The sequence below is a fragment of the Dermochelys coriacea genome, chromosome 6 (assembly GCF_009764565.3).
Source record: "Dermochelys coriacea isolate rDerCor1 chromosome 6, rDerCor1.pri.v4, whole genome shotgun sequence".
NCBI classification, from domain to species: domain Eukaryota; kingdom Metazoa; phylum Chordata; order Testudines; family Dermochelyidae; genus Dermochelys; species Dermochelys coriacea.
In genome coordinates, this window is record NC_050073.1 from 47,688,854 (window position 1) to 47,706,612 (window position 17,759).

At 44.7% G+C, this 17,759-nt stretch overlaps 1 protein-coding gene across 3 annotated transcripts; it reads right to left on the minus strand.

The window, feature by feature from the left end:
* Nucleotides 1-5,294: 5,294 nt before the first annotated feature.
* COMMD9 (COMM domain containing 9) lies at nucleotides 5,295-17,016 on the minus strand. Of its 3 annotated transcripts, none has more exons than XM_043516618.1 (7): nucleotides 16,860-17,016; nucleotides 13,385-13,510; nucleotides 11,821-11,960; nucleotides 9,867-9,901; nucleotides 7,201-7,304; nucleotides 6,410-6,484; nucleotides 5,295-6,332 (listed from the first exon to the last, which is right to left on the minus strand). In XM_043516618.1, exons 1-7 carry the CDS (start codon nucleotides 16,935-16,937, stop codon nucleotides 6,192-6,194), a joined length of 699 nt encoding a protein of 232 aa, XP_043372553.1. In that variant the 5' UTR covers nucleotides 16,938-17,016; the 3' UTR covers nucleotides 5,295-6,191. The 3 variants fall into 3 exon arrangements, with proteins under 3 accessions (XP_043372553.1, XP_043372554.1, XP_038261555.1); XM_043516619.1 differs by having other exon boundaries at nucleotides 6,406-6,484; XM_038405627.2 differs by lacking the exon at nucleotides 6,410-6,484.
* Nucleotides 17,017-17,759: the final 743 nt, after the last annotated feature.

Here is a 17,759-nt window from a genome sequence, read left to right on the forward strand (position 1 = left end):
GCCTTACTGCCATGCATAGAGTTAAGTTTAGGGCAGATGAAGGAATTTACCTCTAAGTTTATTGGCAAGGCACTCTTCTCTGGAGCAATGAGTGAGGATAATTCATCAGGATGAGGTGCGTATTTCAGACTAGGTCAATTTGCTGTCAGTGCAGGTGGCAGGCAGTGATGTACCACCGTCCTTATCCTTTAGGTTTTCATGTCCGTACCAATAATTTATGACATGGCCCAAAGTCTCAAAGCACCATTAGGATTTATTATTTCTTTTAAAAAAGCTCACTCCGAGGCCCAGATCTTGTATGCAAAGTTTCATCCTGCATCTTATTTTGCATTGCTGAGTTATAACCCCCTAAATTACCAACAGAAGCCCTGGCAAATTCTTGCTAACAGCTCTAATGGATGCTATTATAAGTCTACTGCTCGCTGGCACTGAACCTTCACCATCTCATCTCCATAAAGGGTCGCAGTCAATTTGAAAAATTGCATTTCTGTCTGAAAAAGTGATACTTTTCTTACAAATAATATCTCAGAGACAGTAACTGGAAGAGATAAGGCTAGGGTGGAAATGTATTTAATGCTATTCAGTTTGTTTACTTTGTGTGTTTGACAGCACTTTGTGTCATGTCTGTTTCACTGTTATGCTGATGCACAGTTGTGCTTCCTGTCCCCTGTGCTAGCAAGATGGCTTCCTTCCTGCACTGCTCTAGGGAGGATCTCATGCACTCTGTGTCCCAGGCCCTGCACCAATAACAGCAGCAAAGCTGAAGCTGAAAAGGCAGCAAGCAGGTGGAAATGTGCCCAGAGAGGAAGTGGAGTGGGAGGAGAGGTGCGCTCAAGCATGTTGCTCTTGAGTTGCTTTAAGAGATCTTTGTAATATTGCAGAAGAGCAGAAAAACCCTTAGAATATTATTGTACAGACCTTTTGTAAATGTCTGTGCATGCTGTGATTTAAAGGGACTATATCAGGAATTTGCATTGTTTGAAACTCAGTAATTTTAAAAGATTTCAAATTGTCAGTGTATAACACTCTTGCTTTCTCTTGGGATGCCAAAGCTGTCCCTGGCAGGATCTGCATCTAAACACAGAAGGAAGAATTCACACTTGGCATGAATCCTTTTCCGTGAAAAAGGCAAATGACTGGGGAAGTGTTCGACTGCCAGGCATCGGCTCCCTCCGGTTCTGCCAGCCTCCCCTGGAATCCGCTCAAGTGCCTCAGCCCACATATGTGCTTGCACATGACAGGCATTTTGCGAACCAGTGAATAAGCTCCCATTCACCCCTCTTTTTATGCAAAAGTAAGTGGCTCTGTTTAGGCTGTGGCAGGCACCTGATTCATCCCAGCCTCTCATCGCCCCAGCCCCAGCCTGTGCCTTTCTACAGATATACTGGGATGGTGGCTCAAATTAGAAGGCCAAGTTCGCCATCTTCTGGGGAAAACGTGCAAGCTCCCTGAGAGACAAGGTGGGTGAGGTAATCTCTTTTAGTTAGTGGACCAACTTCTGTTGGTTAAAGAGAGAAATTTTCAAGCTACACAGAGCTCTTATTCAGGTCACTGCAAACAAGCTACCCGGACAGTTGGCACAAAGATGTATTCGTTCATTCCTACCATTCATTCCCTCTCTCCTGTTCAGGGCTGGTTTAACCCATCACTGGGCTGTAGGCAAACATACACCTCTAGGTCCCTCTACTGGCCAGCTAAACTAGCTGCTCCCAAGCAGGATGGATTCAGGTATATTAACCCTGTCCTGGCTGGCACAGCTGCACTAGTGCTCTATTAACCCAAGCATGTCTGGTTCCTGCTGCACAGCTGTTGCTTAGTTAATCCTCTCCTACCCAGGTCAGTGACTAGCTCCTGATGCACAGACACTGCCTTATTGACCCCCTTGTGTCTGCCCTGCCCGGGGCTTCCAGCCACTCTCCTCCCAGCTGGCTGCCCCATACGGGCACTCGCTGCAGCTCTCTGTCCAATAGCAGTTCTTGAGGCTGTCACTGAGCGAGTCCGGTGTGCAGAGCAAAGGGGACATGGTCTGCTGGAAGGGGAAACTCTGGTGCAGGAGCCAGCCCTATGGCAGCCGTGAGGAGGAACAGTGCTGACCAGCGTTCCCTCTAATTTTTCCCACGCATGTGCAGAATGAATTTTGTTATGTGCACCAATATGGAAGGTGATGGGTGACACATCACCCCTATATTGGTGCACATAACAAAATTCATGTGGCAGGGTTGGGGTCGAGGCGTTCAGAGTTTGGGGGGGGGCTCAGGGCTGGGGCAGAGGGTTTGGGTGCAGGCAGTGGCTGGGGGTTCAGGCTCTGGGGTGGGGCTGGGCTGAGGGGTTTGGGGTGCAGGCTGCCCCAGGGCTACGCTGGGGAGAGAGGACTCCCCTAAGCTCTCTCTCTCTCTCCCCACAGCAGCACCTGGGCTGGAGGGGAGAGGTGCCTCTCCCCGCCGCGGCAGGTCCAGGGCTGGGGGAGAGACATCTCTCCCCGCTGCAGTCCTGACGGCTGCAAGGCACTTAATAGGCTGCTGTGTGGCCAGGCAGCTTAGAGGGAACTTACGTGCTGACTGCCCCATTGTTCACTTAAATTTGACCTGGCTGTTCCTCCATCATGACAGGTGAGCAGCTGGGCCAAATTTGAGTGTGTGGCAGTGGTGGTGCCCAGGGTCACAGCACCATTCAGGTTGCCCCCTACCTCAAATTTGGGCCGTAGGCACATGCCTCCTTTGCCTATGCATTAATCTGACCCTGCTTCTGTTAGCATATTCATGAGAGAGATGTGATTTGAGGACAAAAACAGGCATTAAAGTCTGCTGCATTCTGGTGCTAGCTCTGGCGCTGCTATGCTCTGTAAACTTGGGCAAGCTGCAGACCCTGTCTGTGCGTGTATCCATCAAATGTGGATTACCATCCTTACCTATCTATATCATGGGCACAATATAGCCATGGGTATAAAACTCAGTATTCTTATTATGCACCAGTGCATCATTAATGTATTTCAGCAGCAGCTTCAGAAATGTCAGTAGATATATGTGCACTTTGTCAGCCCAAGAAATGAAGAGTTACGAGGCGATGCTGCTGTGGCCACAGACCAAAGCAGGCACCCCCTACATTTAAAGTGGCAATGGAGGCGATAACTACCAAGTGCACTGGTGCACCTCTTTAGAGCACATGAAGAATCAGGAAATCCACAGTTGCTCGGCACACCTAGTGATTATTTATTAATGGACTAATTAATTAGTCTTACTAGTGTATTATTCATTGATATTCAGGCCATGATTTTAAGAAATGGATGCAGACAGTTAGGCTCCCAAATCGGCACTTAAATAAGTGCCCTGATGTTCAAGGGCCGAGCACTAAGCATCACCCATTGTCTTTCAAATCATATTGGAAAAATCTCAGTTACTTGTCTCTAGTTTTTAATTTGTCTCTGCTGCTGGGGAGGAAGTATGGTCTAATGTGTAGTGCGTGGGCCGTCAGACATACTGGGCTTCATTGCCAGCTCTCTCACTGACTCCTTGTGTGGCCTTGGGCAACATTCCTTATGGCTCAATTTCAGACATGCCAAACCCGTGAAAAAAACACAGAAATTGGGCTTGTTTTTGGCTTAATTGGCTTGTGAGTTGCTTGCTGGTTAGTTTTTGGCTTATTGCTTGATTGGCTTGTAGCTTCTTTTTTTTTTTGATCAGCTCCCAGCAAGCAGGGGGAAGGAGGGTCAAGCAGGGGCAAGGCAGGGAGAGAGTCAGGGGTACACAGTGGACCCACCACAATCCCAGACTGCACGCCGGGGGATCTAGTCACATAGAGTGTTGAGGTTCTTAGGGATGGGCTTGTTTTGGCCTTGTTTTGAAATGGGATTAGCTTGATTATTGGCTTATTGTGAAAGTCGGAGTGCTTATTTACTGCGTGAAAGTTGGCAACTGTGCTCAATTTACTCATATGTATAACTGGGACAATAATTCCCAATGCGCCTGCCTCTGAGATGTGTTTGTGAGGCTTAATTAATTGGCTTTTGTAAAGTGATGGGCAATATCTGAATCAGTGCTATCATCACCCTATTAGTGCTAGTGGATAATGCTGTAGAACATTTTAGGGTACAGCAGTAAGGGGACATATAGTATTGCCTTGTACTGGTACAGAGCTTGCTAGCATGGTGACATCTCTGATGTGCTTATTGGAAAGCAGAAAACCTATAGAAGCTTAAATTATATAACCTTAATCAAGTTACATCTAGTACATCTAGCTATTCAATAAGCAAGGCCCAAGTGGCACTAGTATTAACTGTCTATATAAAAAGAAATCTGCCAACCACCTACCCAAAAGCTGCCCAGAAAGAAGAAAAATGTGCAGAGGTTAGTGTAATTACTATACCGTTGTAATGAAAGTTTCTAATGACAACAAAAGGTGCTGCGGTTGAAGGCAGTGGCACTTGTAGTCGAGCTGGAGGCTAAACAGTCAGTCGTTGGCATGGTGTTCAGAGCCAGCCACCATGCAGAGCATAATCTGGCTCTCTTGGAAGTGCGAGTGCTTTCGTCTGAATGAGTTCTCTTCGGAAGGAGCTATTGTCCTCAAACGAGAGGAATGAAAAATCAGCGAGTCTCCCTCTTATAATAAAGGCCCCACACTAATTCAGTAACGTGAACGAACATGTTTAAGTGTCCTCATCAGGAACCCAAAAATCTATGCTGAGGGAGCTTACATCTTGAAAGGTAGTGTGATCAAAGGCTTGGAAAAGAGACTTCTGAGCCGGGACTTGAGTTCTAGTCCCCGTGCTGCTAATGATTCATTAAGACCTTAGGCAAGTCACTTTACTATTCTATGCCTTAGTTAAGCCACCTGTATATTATTTCCCTTTGTAATTAATTTGTAAGGACTAAGACCCTTTTCTACGTGCTAAAAAAGTGCAAACTGTCATTAACTAAAGACGGGCCTGAGCTGCGGTGTTCAGATCCAGAGTTTCTATTGCGCACATTATAGAACAAGGAGCCTACATGAAGCGTGGATCTTGGGTCTCAGCTATTCTCTTTCCCCACAAAACAGCGTGAGGGAGTTTGAATGAGATTTTGCCTCAGGCCCATCTTTCATCACATCCATGAGATGGGAGAGAGCAGGAAAGATGAGACTCATTTGATATGGAACTTCACTCCAAAAGGAGGAAAGAGACAGCTAGAGTAAGAGCTAAAGAAAGGAACAAACCTGAACTCGCCACCCAACCAATACAGAGGGCAGGTGGCACAGCGAGACTGAGGGAACGTGTCTGGAGAGAAGCGAATGTATTCAGAATAAACCTGAAGTCAATCAAGTAACAGTTTATTTTTTTCTTTTATTAAAAAGATTCATTTTACATGAAGATGTAACTTGGCCTTTTTGGGGTACAGGCCCCAGCAGTGGTACACACAGTTGCTATTGATTCTTTACCATCTAAATTTCTCTACACACCTTTTTTCGTTCTGCAGGGAAGACAAAGCCTAAGACTATTAAACCCAACATAAGTGAGCAAAACCCACCCCCCTTTTCTTTTCAGCCAGAAGGAGGAAATTACTTGCTACTAAAGATGTTCCAACCCAGTTACTTACAGTGAGGTGCTCAGACTAGTCATTTTGCAAATAGTAATATGGAGTCAATCAGAAGGGAATGCACTGCAGCATAATTGTCCTATTTCAAAACCTTATCCTCTAATAACAATCTGTAGCCTAGCTATGCCTCATTAAGAGAGGGAGAGAGAGATACGTACAGCATGCACCTCAGTACACACAGCTTTGAGAGAGAAGCACTCTTGTTGTCTGGCAACGCTGGAAGCCAGCCCATCAGCTAGCCTCAGTCTTTTTGTCCCTAATCTCAGGGCAGGGAAACAGTGTTCGCTCCATTGGCTGCTGCTATTTCCCATTACAACTCTTGCGATTAAGTCAGGCTCTGAGCCTTTAAATCCTTCTCTGAATGGGAGACCAGTTTTTGTTCAACAACATTAGTAAAATGCATTTGGCACCAGAGCAAGTGCACCTTGAAGCGTCTGCTTTTGGAAAGCTGTGTTATTACCTCCCCCTTCCCCACCCCCCAACAAAAAAAATCAAACCATCTTTAAATTTTGTTTGGTAGAGAAAGAGAGAGATACCAGTCTGTAAGATATCAGAGCTCTATTTGTAATAGAGGAGAGTTCCTTTCCAGGTACAAATGGCAGGTGAAATTCACATCCCAGGCATTCATTTGTTTGCTACAGCAGTGAGTTGGTCTCGGATCCTTCCCAGACCATCTAACATAGTGTCTAGGGTTTCTTTATTCAGCTCCACAGTCACTGAAGAGATCACAGGGTTATCCTCACACAAGGCAGCATCTTCCTGAATCTGAAGTAGAAATGTGGTTTGCACTCACATGAGACAATCAGAATTGATTGGAGATGGACTAAAAATAGCTGACCTACACCACAATTTCCCCTCCTGAAGGACCACAGTGTGCTCCCCAAATTGTGTACATCACCAATGAAATACAGCTTCCTCTGCGGGAGAAGGCAACAATGAGTAAAGGGGAGGTTCTGATCAAGGATACCAGGGCAAAACCCTATCTCATATGAGAAGTGTCTATCTGCTACTCTTACTAGAAATATCAGTGGGCTCTTTAGAGTCCACACAGAGTACACAGCTACCAGATTTTTCTCTCCCCGCCGAATATCTCCTCCAGAAGAGACCGCCCATCCCAACTCACTTTAATGGCTCTTGAAGAACGAGGGGTTGAGTAGAGCCTGGGTAAACTTGTATGTCCAGGCAGTCTAGCTATTTCCACCCCATCTCAGCTTATCGACATATCACTAAGTGAGGTCCCTTCATAGGCTACTGTGAGCCAAACACTATCTCCAGAATAATCTACTAAAGAGTGAATAACTGTCTTGGAGGAAGGGCCAGATGGCACCTTATGATTTGCTAGGCTAATGCTGTCCCCATATTTCAGAGAATGCATGTTGTCCTCGGGCCCAGCAAGCTGGCTCCTCATAATAGCAGAGCACCCTCCCATACTGCAAAGAGTCTGTCATGGTTTCCCCTCATACATGGGGATTCCAAGTATACTGCTCTCTTGCATTATTTCTGTTTGTGCCCATCTAGCAGCACAAGTAGCTTGTCACTGAACTCTTCTGTGCTGCCACAGAGAGTTCAGGTGCAAGAGAGTCAGTCACCTAGAAACTATAACCTATGGAGGGTTGGAATCGATTAGCATTACCTTCAACTGTAGCATGCAGGTGGGGACTGCCATTCTGCCGATGCTGTCCGAGGACGTCTTGATGTCCACTCTCCAGTCCATATCAACCAGCCGAGGCAGGGAGACTGTAGGATTGAAAGTTACATGTTAGTTAAATTAATGACTTGGGCTTGTCCACATGCAGCGATCCTAGCCTTTGCAATGGGAGCCAGCGAACTGTTGCAGATTCACATTTCCATGCCGGAAAATTGCACTGAAACAAACCAAAGACTTCTAATTTCAACAGAGGCATTTGGCACCTTCTGGTTCCCAATCAGCCCTCTGCTCTGCACTATGCATAAGCTGCTGGCAGCTGGACACCCCCTCCCGTGGCAATGAAACAGCACACAAGGTTATCCCAGCACCCCACACAAGGGTGGTAGTATGCAAGACAACCTTAGAAAAAGTGTAAAACAATTGGGGGAGGGGCGCAATAAGGTTCACTAACTCCCCTCTTCAAAGGCATCCCAGCATCCCTCTTGCCTTATTGAACTGGCTTGCTGCCTGCAGCTTACCACCAGCATTTGAGTGTGCCCTGATTTGAGCCCTACAGTGTGTCTCAAAGATAAATCATGTAGGAATGATCTGAAAACTAAGCAATGTAAAGTACATGATTTCCACCCCCATGCCTGCTAGCAAAGGAACTCCAGCGTGCAGTGTATGAACAAGGGGACAGCCACCTCCCTGCGCCTGGCCAATTCATTAAAAGCACTGAGGCACTTCCACTTGATGGATGACTAATGGACCTTATTTCTATTGAACTAGAGCTAACGAATTCAACAGCAATTCAATGCAATACTGATGTATGTGCTTAAGAGGCCCTAAACACTGTAAACCGTTCAAGAGAATAAGACTCTTTGAATTTGGCTGACAGTTCAATCATTTGTATATCTGTATACCACCTAGGAGAGCAAAGGGTTACATCGTCTCATCTGACGGAGTGCCCACAGCCTAGCTGTGTCTTTCAAGGTTATTAAGAGGTCAGAGGCTGTGCAAGCTTAAAAGCACCAATACTAAAGCAAGTCTGCCAAGGCAGCAGGATGATCACATGATTCACTGTGTGTCCAAACTGGAAAAGCTATCGATACATGAAAAGCCTTGGAAAATAACTACAAGCTGCATTCCAAAGAAGAGCTGGGCGGGAAACTGTTTTCCCATCCCGCAAAAATTTAAACAAATAAATAAAATCATTTCCCATTCATCACCTGGAGGAAACCAAGACCTTTCAAGGAAAAGCAGAGAGAGACCACAAAACAGCCAGGTGGTCAGGGGACTCACCTGCAATGGGAGAGCCAAGTTCAAGCACTGACTCAGTCCAGTGTGAAGCCTGCTCTTGCCCAGAGCTGAACCCCAGGAGACAGTGCAGCCTTGGTTGGCAAGCGCTTGTCTTTGGAAGCCACAGTCCAGTATTTGGCAGCATTCACAACACAATGTAAGATGCATCTGTTTAGTCTTGTCTTTTCATTGGCAAGGGAGTCATTGCCGGTAGCTTTGGAGGCCCAGGAAACTGTCCTAATTTTTATGAGCATGTCAATCGACCATTCAGAATATTTGTTGTTTCAATCATCATATCTGCCCCTCTGTAATGTGCAGCAGATGCCTTATAAACAGCAATAGCATAATCCACCATTTCCCAGAAAATAATCTCTCTATCCAATAGGATATTCCACCATGTTCAGCAGTTAGTACTAGGGTAAAATAAGGGCCAGAAGCCTTAGAGCAGGGATTCCTGAACATGGTCCAAGGGCCACCAGCAGTCAGGAGAGCCATTGCTGATAGGCCATGGAGAGTTGGTTGGGCACATGGCGCTGGCTCATCTCATTTCCGAGATCATATTGCAATGTGAAGATATGTGCAAAAGCACAGTTAGGACAATAATTAGTGTAAGCAATTGCTGTAATTGCCAGTGATGTTATGCAACCGTGGAACAACCTTTCCCCACGATTTGTATTTTACCAAGATGTTTGAAAACCCCTTCCCTAACGATTTTCTTACTGCAGTGTTTTCCCAGAGTATTCGGGAAAACAGTCCACTGCCCCCCAACCCTACCCCACTGGGAGGGGCAAGGAGGGCCCACACTGGCCTCGAGTTGTTCTCTAGAGTGTCAGCTTTCTTTTGAAAGAAAACTCTTTAGTTATTAGGGTTTCAAATAAAAGCTTTAAAAAAAACAGTGTAGCAAGTGTATCGATGCAGACATCTGCTTGAGTTTGCAGACAGCCTGAAAAAATGTCTCTGAGGTGTGAACTGTCCAGGCACTTAAAAGGGGGCTAATTCAGTTGCTAGTGATGATGCTTTAATTGTCAGCATTGTTAACTGTTCACTAAACACCAAAGCACGTGAGAAGACCAAGCAATTGTACTATAAAGATCTATGCTAGTGTTTTCTATACCATGTGGGAGTGGGGGGCTAGAGAGCAAGGACAGTTTGGGATGGCACTGAAGATGTATACCCTGAAATACATAAGCCCTTGACAATCCATGGGAAGGTTGCAGGGTGGGGACGACATTGGTTTCACTTCCTGAAGGGGGGCTCAGTTTTCAAAGAAGTTTGGCAAACACCATTTTAGTATACCTCAGAGTTTTACATTTCAAGGTCCTGCTAATCATTTTGGAAATATTCATAGCCTTAAAATGCAACCTGCTACTTACTCTGACTTGATTGTGCTTCACTCCTCCAGACGGAGCTGTGAAAGGGAAGAGAGAAAAAAAAATATGATCAGGGCTTTAAAAGAGATTACAGCAGCAGTGCAGAGCAGGGATGGTGAGTAGGGTGGCTGCTTTCTGAAGGATCAGTCAGAAAAAATTGGTGGAGATACGAGACTACCCATAGCAGGTGGCAACTTTATTGTACCAACTGGAAGAGTTGATGGGGTGAAGAAACTAGAACAAAGGGGAAGGTTGCCCTGTGGTATTCAAGACAAAATTGCTTTGCCATCAGAAACTCTGTGCAATTTACTGATGACCAGTCCATTTATCTTCAGGCTCCACAGCATAAGCTTTAATCTTTAAATTTTCTCCCTTACCTGTGAGACAGTCTGATAGGTGGTAATAATGGGCCATTGGTGAAGGCACTAGTCTGGGATTTAAGTGACAGAAGTTCAATTCCGGGCTCTACCACACGCTTCATTGGGCTAGTCACTTAGGCCCAGATCACAAAAGGATGAAGGTGTTGCAATACCTTTTAGGTGCCTAAAAAACCACAGGAACAACACTGCAATCTGCAAAACCTGAGTTAGGTGCCTAGAGGCACATAAAATGAATGGGGGAGAGAGAGAGATGCCTTTGAACTACATCCACAAAAGCCAGTACATTAGGTGGGGAGCTGCCTAAGCCCCACCCCTCTCACAGAGATAGGCACTATATATGAGCTGCAGGGAGACACCTATCTTTGCTAGTGATCTGCAACCAGGAACCCCTCTGCTGGAGTCATATGACTTAAGTGCCTAAGTCATTTCTTATGAAAATGAGTTAGGTGCTTGCCTCCGTCCACATAAAACAGCTGGAGGTGGATGGAGAGGTGGTACTACCCCCACTTATAACTTATCCCAGGTGAGTGCTCTCACCAGAGTTATGTGGGAGACCCAGGTTCAATTCCACCCCTCTGCTTGAAGAACACAAAGGATTTTAACAGAGGTCTCCCACCTCTCAGGAGAATGCTCTAACCACTGAGCTATAAGATATTCTAACACAGGGCTCCCTCAGTCTCTCCTGTTGAAGCTGTTCCACCGTGTACAAATAAAAGTGACTGGAGCAGGGGAACCTGGATCTCCCACCCAGAACTACAGTCACGCAGTCTCTCTCTCTCTCTCTCACAAACCCAATGACTCAGAGCTTGAGAAAATCCCATAGATCAGTGGTAAGAGTGCACGGATTGCTCTGGGGTTAGATGGAAGTCTGGATGCCTAGAAGGAAGAAGCACTGCATGTGCTCAGAGGCACAAACTCAGGCCCTGAGGGAATTGTTACCCTGAAAATTTAGGCTGAGTTTATCCAAGTGAGTTTAGATGCCTACATGATTTGGCAAGAGTTTTGTGGATCACAGTGAAGCCTGAAACTGGGGTTTAGGCACCTTAATACCTTTGTGGATCTGGGTCTTTATTTGTCTCAGTCTCAGTTCCCTCTGTAACACTGGGAAAGTAATACTTGCTCTCAGGGGTGTTGTGAGGATAAATACATTAAAGATTGAGATGCTCAGATACCATGGTAACGGAGGCTAGATAAGTGCCACCGACAGAGGGAGGGCTTGTCCCCTACCGCCATATTTCTCAATTTTTTTGATACCAGGGACCGGCTTGCAGCCTTCCTAAATTGTGTCAGGGAGATCTCAGGGACCTGTTGTTGAAAAAACACTGCCTTACCCCTTCCTAAACTCTTGGGGAAAACCTTAGCACGCATTCCAGGTATAATCTACCATTCTATTGCAGGAAGTACTGTATTACATTACATCCCTCCCCCGCCCCATGGTGCTCAATCACTGTGGCAAAGGCTCACACCATTACCCCTTAGCATGCTGAGGTGTTCAAGACTGCCAGACATGTGAATACTTGCAATGTCTAACACCCTCTTTCTTTTTTCCAAATGAAAATCAAATGGAAAGCACTTACACATTTTCCAAAATTATCTTGGTCAGGAGGTTTTTTAGACTCTGGTGGAAGTTCTCTGGGAAAAGAGAGAGAATTTCTTCCGCAGATGACAGGCCCCGATACACAATGTGCCTGGTGAGGTTGTGCAAACAGCAGACCAGCTGCAGGAAAGGAACAGATAATGGAAAAGAAGCTGAAGTGATGAAGGGTACCACATACTGCACGGGGAATGACTTAATGACTTCAGATGGGGTGCAGGGCAGTGTACATTCATAGGCCAAGCTCCAGCAATCAGATGCATTCTGGCAGGCCCTCATGGAGCCAACTGCAAAATCAGTCATATAATTTCATTTTATGTAAGGAATGACAGCCCTTGATACGTGCTGCTCACAATCCACTGTACTCCAACCTGCACTCTCCAAACACAGACAACTCCGGCTTCCTGTTCAAGATTCGGGATCATGTCATCCAACTAAGTCCTTTACTAAGTATTATAATTATAACTACTGCCCCAGGGCTTTCAAAAACAGCCAGGGCCCGATCTTCAGTGGTGCTGAGCCTCTGGAGAGCCTGTGACTTCAATCTAAGAAAGTCAGGTCCTAATTGCTCATATTGCTACTTTACAGAAGAAATTACATTTAAGGATGAACTGGACATATGAAGTTACAGAAACTGGAAGCAGAATATGCTTATTGGGTGACCTTGCTCATCCCACTGCTGATGAAGGTTTGCTTCCTATAGTACATTCCTACCTATATTTTGTACTGGTTGTTCAACCTTGGGAAAACTGAAAATCAATGGGACTTGAGCTCCAAAGTCACTTAAGCAATTTTGAATATTTTAACCCTAGATCTTGAAAAAATATAAGCTGGTTAACATGATTTAGGCCCAAATATTGCATGGTATTCTATAGGACACAGGTATCTGTGCCAGCTGATCCTGATGTAGGACTGGGGTTTTAGCCATAGGCAGCACCTCAGTTTGAACAGAGCAAGTTTTAAAGCCGTATTTTCACTCAACTCACAGAATGAAACACAATGTATTAAAAACCTTGGCTAGGTAAATGGAGGAGGGAAAAAACCTCTGTTTGGATTATACCCAGTGCTTTCTTAACTTACTGCATGAAATAATTTGGAATGGCTTTTAAAGGCATTTAATGTTTGTTCTTACACTGATACAATTGCTTCATTATATTTAAGCACTTTAGATCTTTAATGGGCTTTGCTAACATTGACCCGATTCATGACCCCTGCTGTAAGGTAGATGAATTTGTATCCATTTTGACGGAGCAGAATTTCCCATTTTGTGCTCAAGTATCAGTGAGGATGTCCTGTCCTCACAGGCCAACACAGAGCCCCAATGGAGTTCTGAGCCAGCCTGACTGCAGCATTGAGGACTTTGTACTGCCTCATTAGCCATCACAGTGAAAGCAGATTATTAACTAACTATTTTTAGTTTCAAAATCTGCTTCTCACCAGTGTTTGGCTGTTTGTGAAGAGAGGAACCAGAGGGAAAAGCACCTGTTACAAGCAGGCCCTGTCAATAAGACCGTATTGTCATTGATGAAGTGTCATTGCCCTCTTACTTGAGCTGCTTCTTCTGATGTCACAGACAGATTGGAACAGGTGCTGTCAATCAATTTGCTTGAGCCTCTGGTTGAGCTAGAAAAGCACTCTTGGCATAGTTGTCTAACTACGTCCTTTGAGGAAGCCTGGAAAATAATGAGCACGGGGTTCAGAAACCATTGTTTATATGCAGAGAAACCAGTGAGTACTTCTGTAGTGTTTTACAACTGCAAAGCACTGAACTAATAACTACTTATGCTTCAAAACTCCCCTGTGCAACAGGTTGGCATTATACTAATTTTGCAGACAGAGAAACTGCAACAAATAGATGAAGTGACTTGCCTGAGGCAACATAGGAAGTTGGTGGCAGGAGCAGAATTGGAATTTAGGAGCACCATGCTCCGAATCCTGTGTTCAGATCATACTGTGTTGCTGAATTATTTATAAAAAGAAAAGGAGTACTTGTGGCACCTTAGAGACTAACAAATTTATTAGAGCATAAGCTTTCGTGAGCTACAGCTCACTTCATCGGATGCATTTGGTGGAAAAAACAAGGAGAGATTTATATACACACACACACACACACACACACACACACACAGAGAACATGAAACAATGGGGTTTATCATACACACTGTAAGGAGAGTGATCACTTAAGATAAGCCATCACCAGCAGCAGGGGGGGGAAAGGAGGAAAACCTTTCATGGTGACAAGCAGGTAGGCTAATTCCAGCAGTTAACAAGAATATCAGAGGAACAGTGGGGGGTGGGGTGGGAGGGAGAAATACCATGGGGAAATAGTTTTACTTTGTGTAATGACTCATCCATTCCCAGTCTCTATTCAAGCCTAAGTTAATTGTATCCAGTTTGCAAATTAATTCCAATTCAGCAGTCTCTCGTTGGAGTCTGTTTTTGAAGCTTTTTTTGTTGAAGGATAGCCACTCTTAGGTCTGTGATCGAGTGACCAGAGAGATTGAAGTGTTCTCCAACTGGTTTCTGAATGTTATAATTCTTGACGTCTGATTTGTGTCCATTCATTCTTTTACGTAGAGACTGTCCAGTTTGGCCAATGTACATGGCAGAGGGGCATTGCTGGCACATGATGGCATATATCACATTGGTAGATGCGCAGGTGAACGAGCCTCTGATAGTGTGGCTGATGTGATCAGGCCCTACGATGGTATCCCCTGAATAGATATGTGGACAGAGTTGGCAACGGGCTTTGTTGCAAGGATAGGTTCCTGGGTTAGTGGTTCTGTTGTGTGGTGCGTGGTTGCTGGTGAGTATTTGCTTCAGACTGGGGGGCTGTCTGTAAGCAAGGACTGGTCTGTCTCCCAAGATCTGTTACTGTTACTGGGGATACTGTTCCTGACGGCTTGTAGCCCATCTTTGTGTGGAATGTTGGTGTAGAGGGCTTCTACATCCATAGTGGCTAGGATGGTGTTTTTAGGAAGATCACCAATGGACTGTAGTTTCCTCAGGAAGTCAGTGGTGTCTCGAAGATAGCTGGGAGTGCTGGTAACGAAGGGCCTGAGGAGGGAGTCTACATAGCCAGACAATCCTGCTGTCAGGGTGCCAAAACCTGAGATGATGGGGCGTCCAAGATTTCCAGGTTTATGGATCTTGGGTAGCAGATAGAATACCCCAGGTCGGGGCTCCAGGGGTGTGTCTGTGCGGATTTGTTCTTGTGCTTTTTCAGGGAGTTTCTTGAGCAAATGCTGTAGTTTCTTTTGGTAACTCTCAGTGGGATCAGAGGGTAATGGCTTGTAGAAAGTGGTGTTGGAGAGCTGCCTAGTAGCCTCTTGTTCATACTCAGACCTATTCATGATGACGACAGCACCTCCTTTGTCAGCCTTTTTGATTATGATGTCAGAGTTGTTTCTGAGGCTGTGGATGGCACTGTGTTCTACAACCTATCCTGAAGGATGACCCATCACTCTCACAGATCTTGGGAGACAGACCAGTCCTTGCTTACAGACAGCCCCCCAATCTGAAGCAAATACTCACCAGCAACCACACACCACACAACAGAACCACTAACCCAGGAACCTATCCTGCAACAAAGCCCGTTGCCAACTCTGTCCACATATCTATTCAGGGGATACCATCATAGGGCCTATCACATCAGCCACACTATCAGAGGCTCGTTCACCTGCGCATCTACCAATGTGATATATGCCATCATGTGCCAGCAATGCCCCTCTGCCATGTACATTGGCCAAACTGGACAGTCTCTACGTAAAAGAATGAATGGACACAAATCAGACGTCAAGAATTATAACATTCAAAAACCAGTTGGAGAACACTTCAGTCTCTCTGGTCACTCGATCACAGACCTAAGAGTGGCTATCCTTCAACAAAAAAGCTTCAAAAACAGACTCCAAGGAGAGACTGCTGAATTGGAATTAATTTGCAAACTGGATACAATTAACTTAGGCTTGAATAGAGACTGGGAATGGATGAGTCATTACACAAAGTAAAACTATTCCCCATGGTATTTCTCCCTCCCACCCCCACCCCCCACTGTTCCTCTGATATTCTTGTTAACTGCTGGAATTAGCCTACCTTGCTTGTCACCATGAAAGGTTTTCCTCCTTTCCCCCCCCTGCTGCTGGTGATGGCTTATCTTAAGTGATCACTCTCCTTACAGTGTGTATGATAAACCCATTGTTTCATGTTCTCTCTGTGTGTGTGTGTATATAAATCTCTCCTCTGTTTTTTCCACCAAATGCATCCGATGAAGTGAGCTGTAGCTCACGAAAGCTTATGCTCTAATAAATTTGTTAGTCTCTAAGGTGCCACAAGTACTCCTTTTCTTTTTGCGAATACAGACTAACACGGCTGCTACTCTGAAACCTGAATTATTTATGTGTTTTCAAAAATGGAATCCCCCCATGTTTTTTTAATTCTTAAAAGAGCAACAAATTAAATCAGTCCTACAAATCCTGTTACAATGCTACTTGACCACACCAGCCAGGAAAAAAATACTGCTTGAAAGGATGGAGGCAGGGGCGTCATTTATTAATACAGAAGCTTTCATTTTTCATTCTTCTGGTTCTGTCCTTAAGAGGCGACAGGGCTTGTAGAGCTCATTTATGTGCATGGAATTGATCCACCATGGGGAGACAGCATTTTCTGAGTGCATCACCAATTTAAAACCTCCTCTCCCTTGTCTCCAAAGTTAGCATAAATGACTACATACAGTTCATCTCTATAAGCAGCAGCTTCCAAAGTGTTGAGCCCAGGAAGAGAAACACCATTTAAGGCAGCAGCTGAATGAGCTAAAATACTTTTCATTCTCTTTCTTTATTAGTCACGTTTGGCTGGCATATTTCTTCCTAAACTGCTTTACAAACTCTATCCAGGGATCAGTGAAATGCAGCCACCTCTTGGGCAGAATTCAGCAGTTGTTTAACAGTACAGGGATTTTAAAAAACAAACATCATGCTAACTTAGTACATTTGTGTCTTTTTCTTTTTTTTTTTTTATTTTTACCTTCAATAAGATCTGCAGAGCTGCAAACTGCTCTTCTGTCACTGCAGCCATCTTTACTCTGCCATCTGACTCTATCATGTGACTGCAGACACTAGAAATCGCAAGAGGTCAGTTTAAGTCATATGATTAGAGCTTCAGTTGCCTTGCATTCTGGAAGTTGTAGTTGTAGCTGCAGCCTGATGGAGAATAAAAATATTGGTGATTATTTTCATTTGAAGCCATTTAAAAATGTAATGGCTCAAACAAATGGTTCCTGGCATGGTTTTTTACCAGTATATTGCTGAAGCATGATACTGCAAACACTTAGGCATACGGGTAGCTTTACTTACATGAATAATTCCTAGTGAAGTCACTGGGACTGTTCACGTGAGTAAAATTACTCATGTGAGTGCTTGCAGAACTGAGGCCTCGCTTTGTAAAGGGACACTGTCAATTTAAATTTGGCTCAAGGTTTGGCTGTTGTAGAAACAAGCCATTGTAAAGCCCAACACCAATAAAAATATTTCCACAATTTTAAAAACAAAAGCCAAACCCTCCAACAAAAGCAATTGTTTAAGTAAATAAACGTTCCCCTGCTGAGTTTCACATCCAAATTTTACAGCACTAAAGGCTGAAAAATGAAACTTATTCTAAATTACCAAAATCAGAGGTTTCATTGATTCTCATTGTCCATTTTGCACAGAGACTGTTTTCTGCTTCCGTTTCCCTGGCAGATCCCATACCTTTCTCTAAAACTAAGCTACTGTATGTGATCACAAATGTCCCTGAGCTAAAGCTCTGTATGGGAGTTTGTACTTGCTCTGTGTCCTTCATTCAAGAATCTCAAAGTAGCATAGAAACATTAACTTTATGTAAGCACTGTAGCACCCTTGTGAGGTACATGAGGTGCACTGTCCCTTT

What these genes read in the sequence shown, in the direction of transcription:
- COMMD9 (XM_043516618.1), bottom strand. Translation starts at nt 16,937, where the DNA reads ATGATAGAGTCAGATGGCAGAGTAAAGATGGCTGCAGTGACAGAAGAG. An exon ending in TGAAGCACAATCAAGTCAGA is followed by an intron (nt 7,305 to 9,866) that starts GTAAGTAGCAGG and finishes TCAATCCTACAG; the next exon opens with TCTCCCTGCCTCGGCTGGTT. An exon ending in CCTGCATGCTACAGTTGAAG is followed by an intron (nt 6,485 to 7,200) that starts GTAATGCTAATC and finishes CTTCTCCCGCAG; the next exon opens with AGGAAGCTGTATTTCATTGG.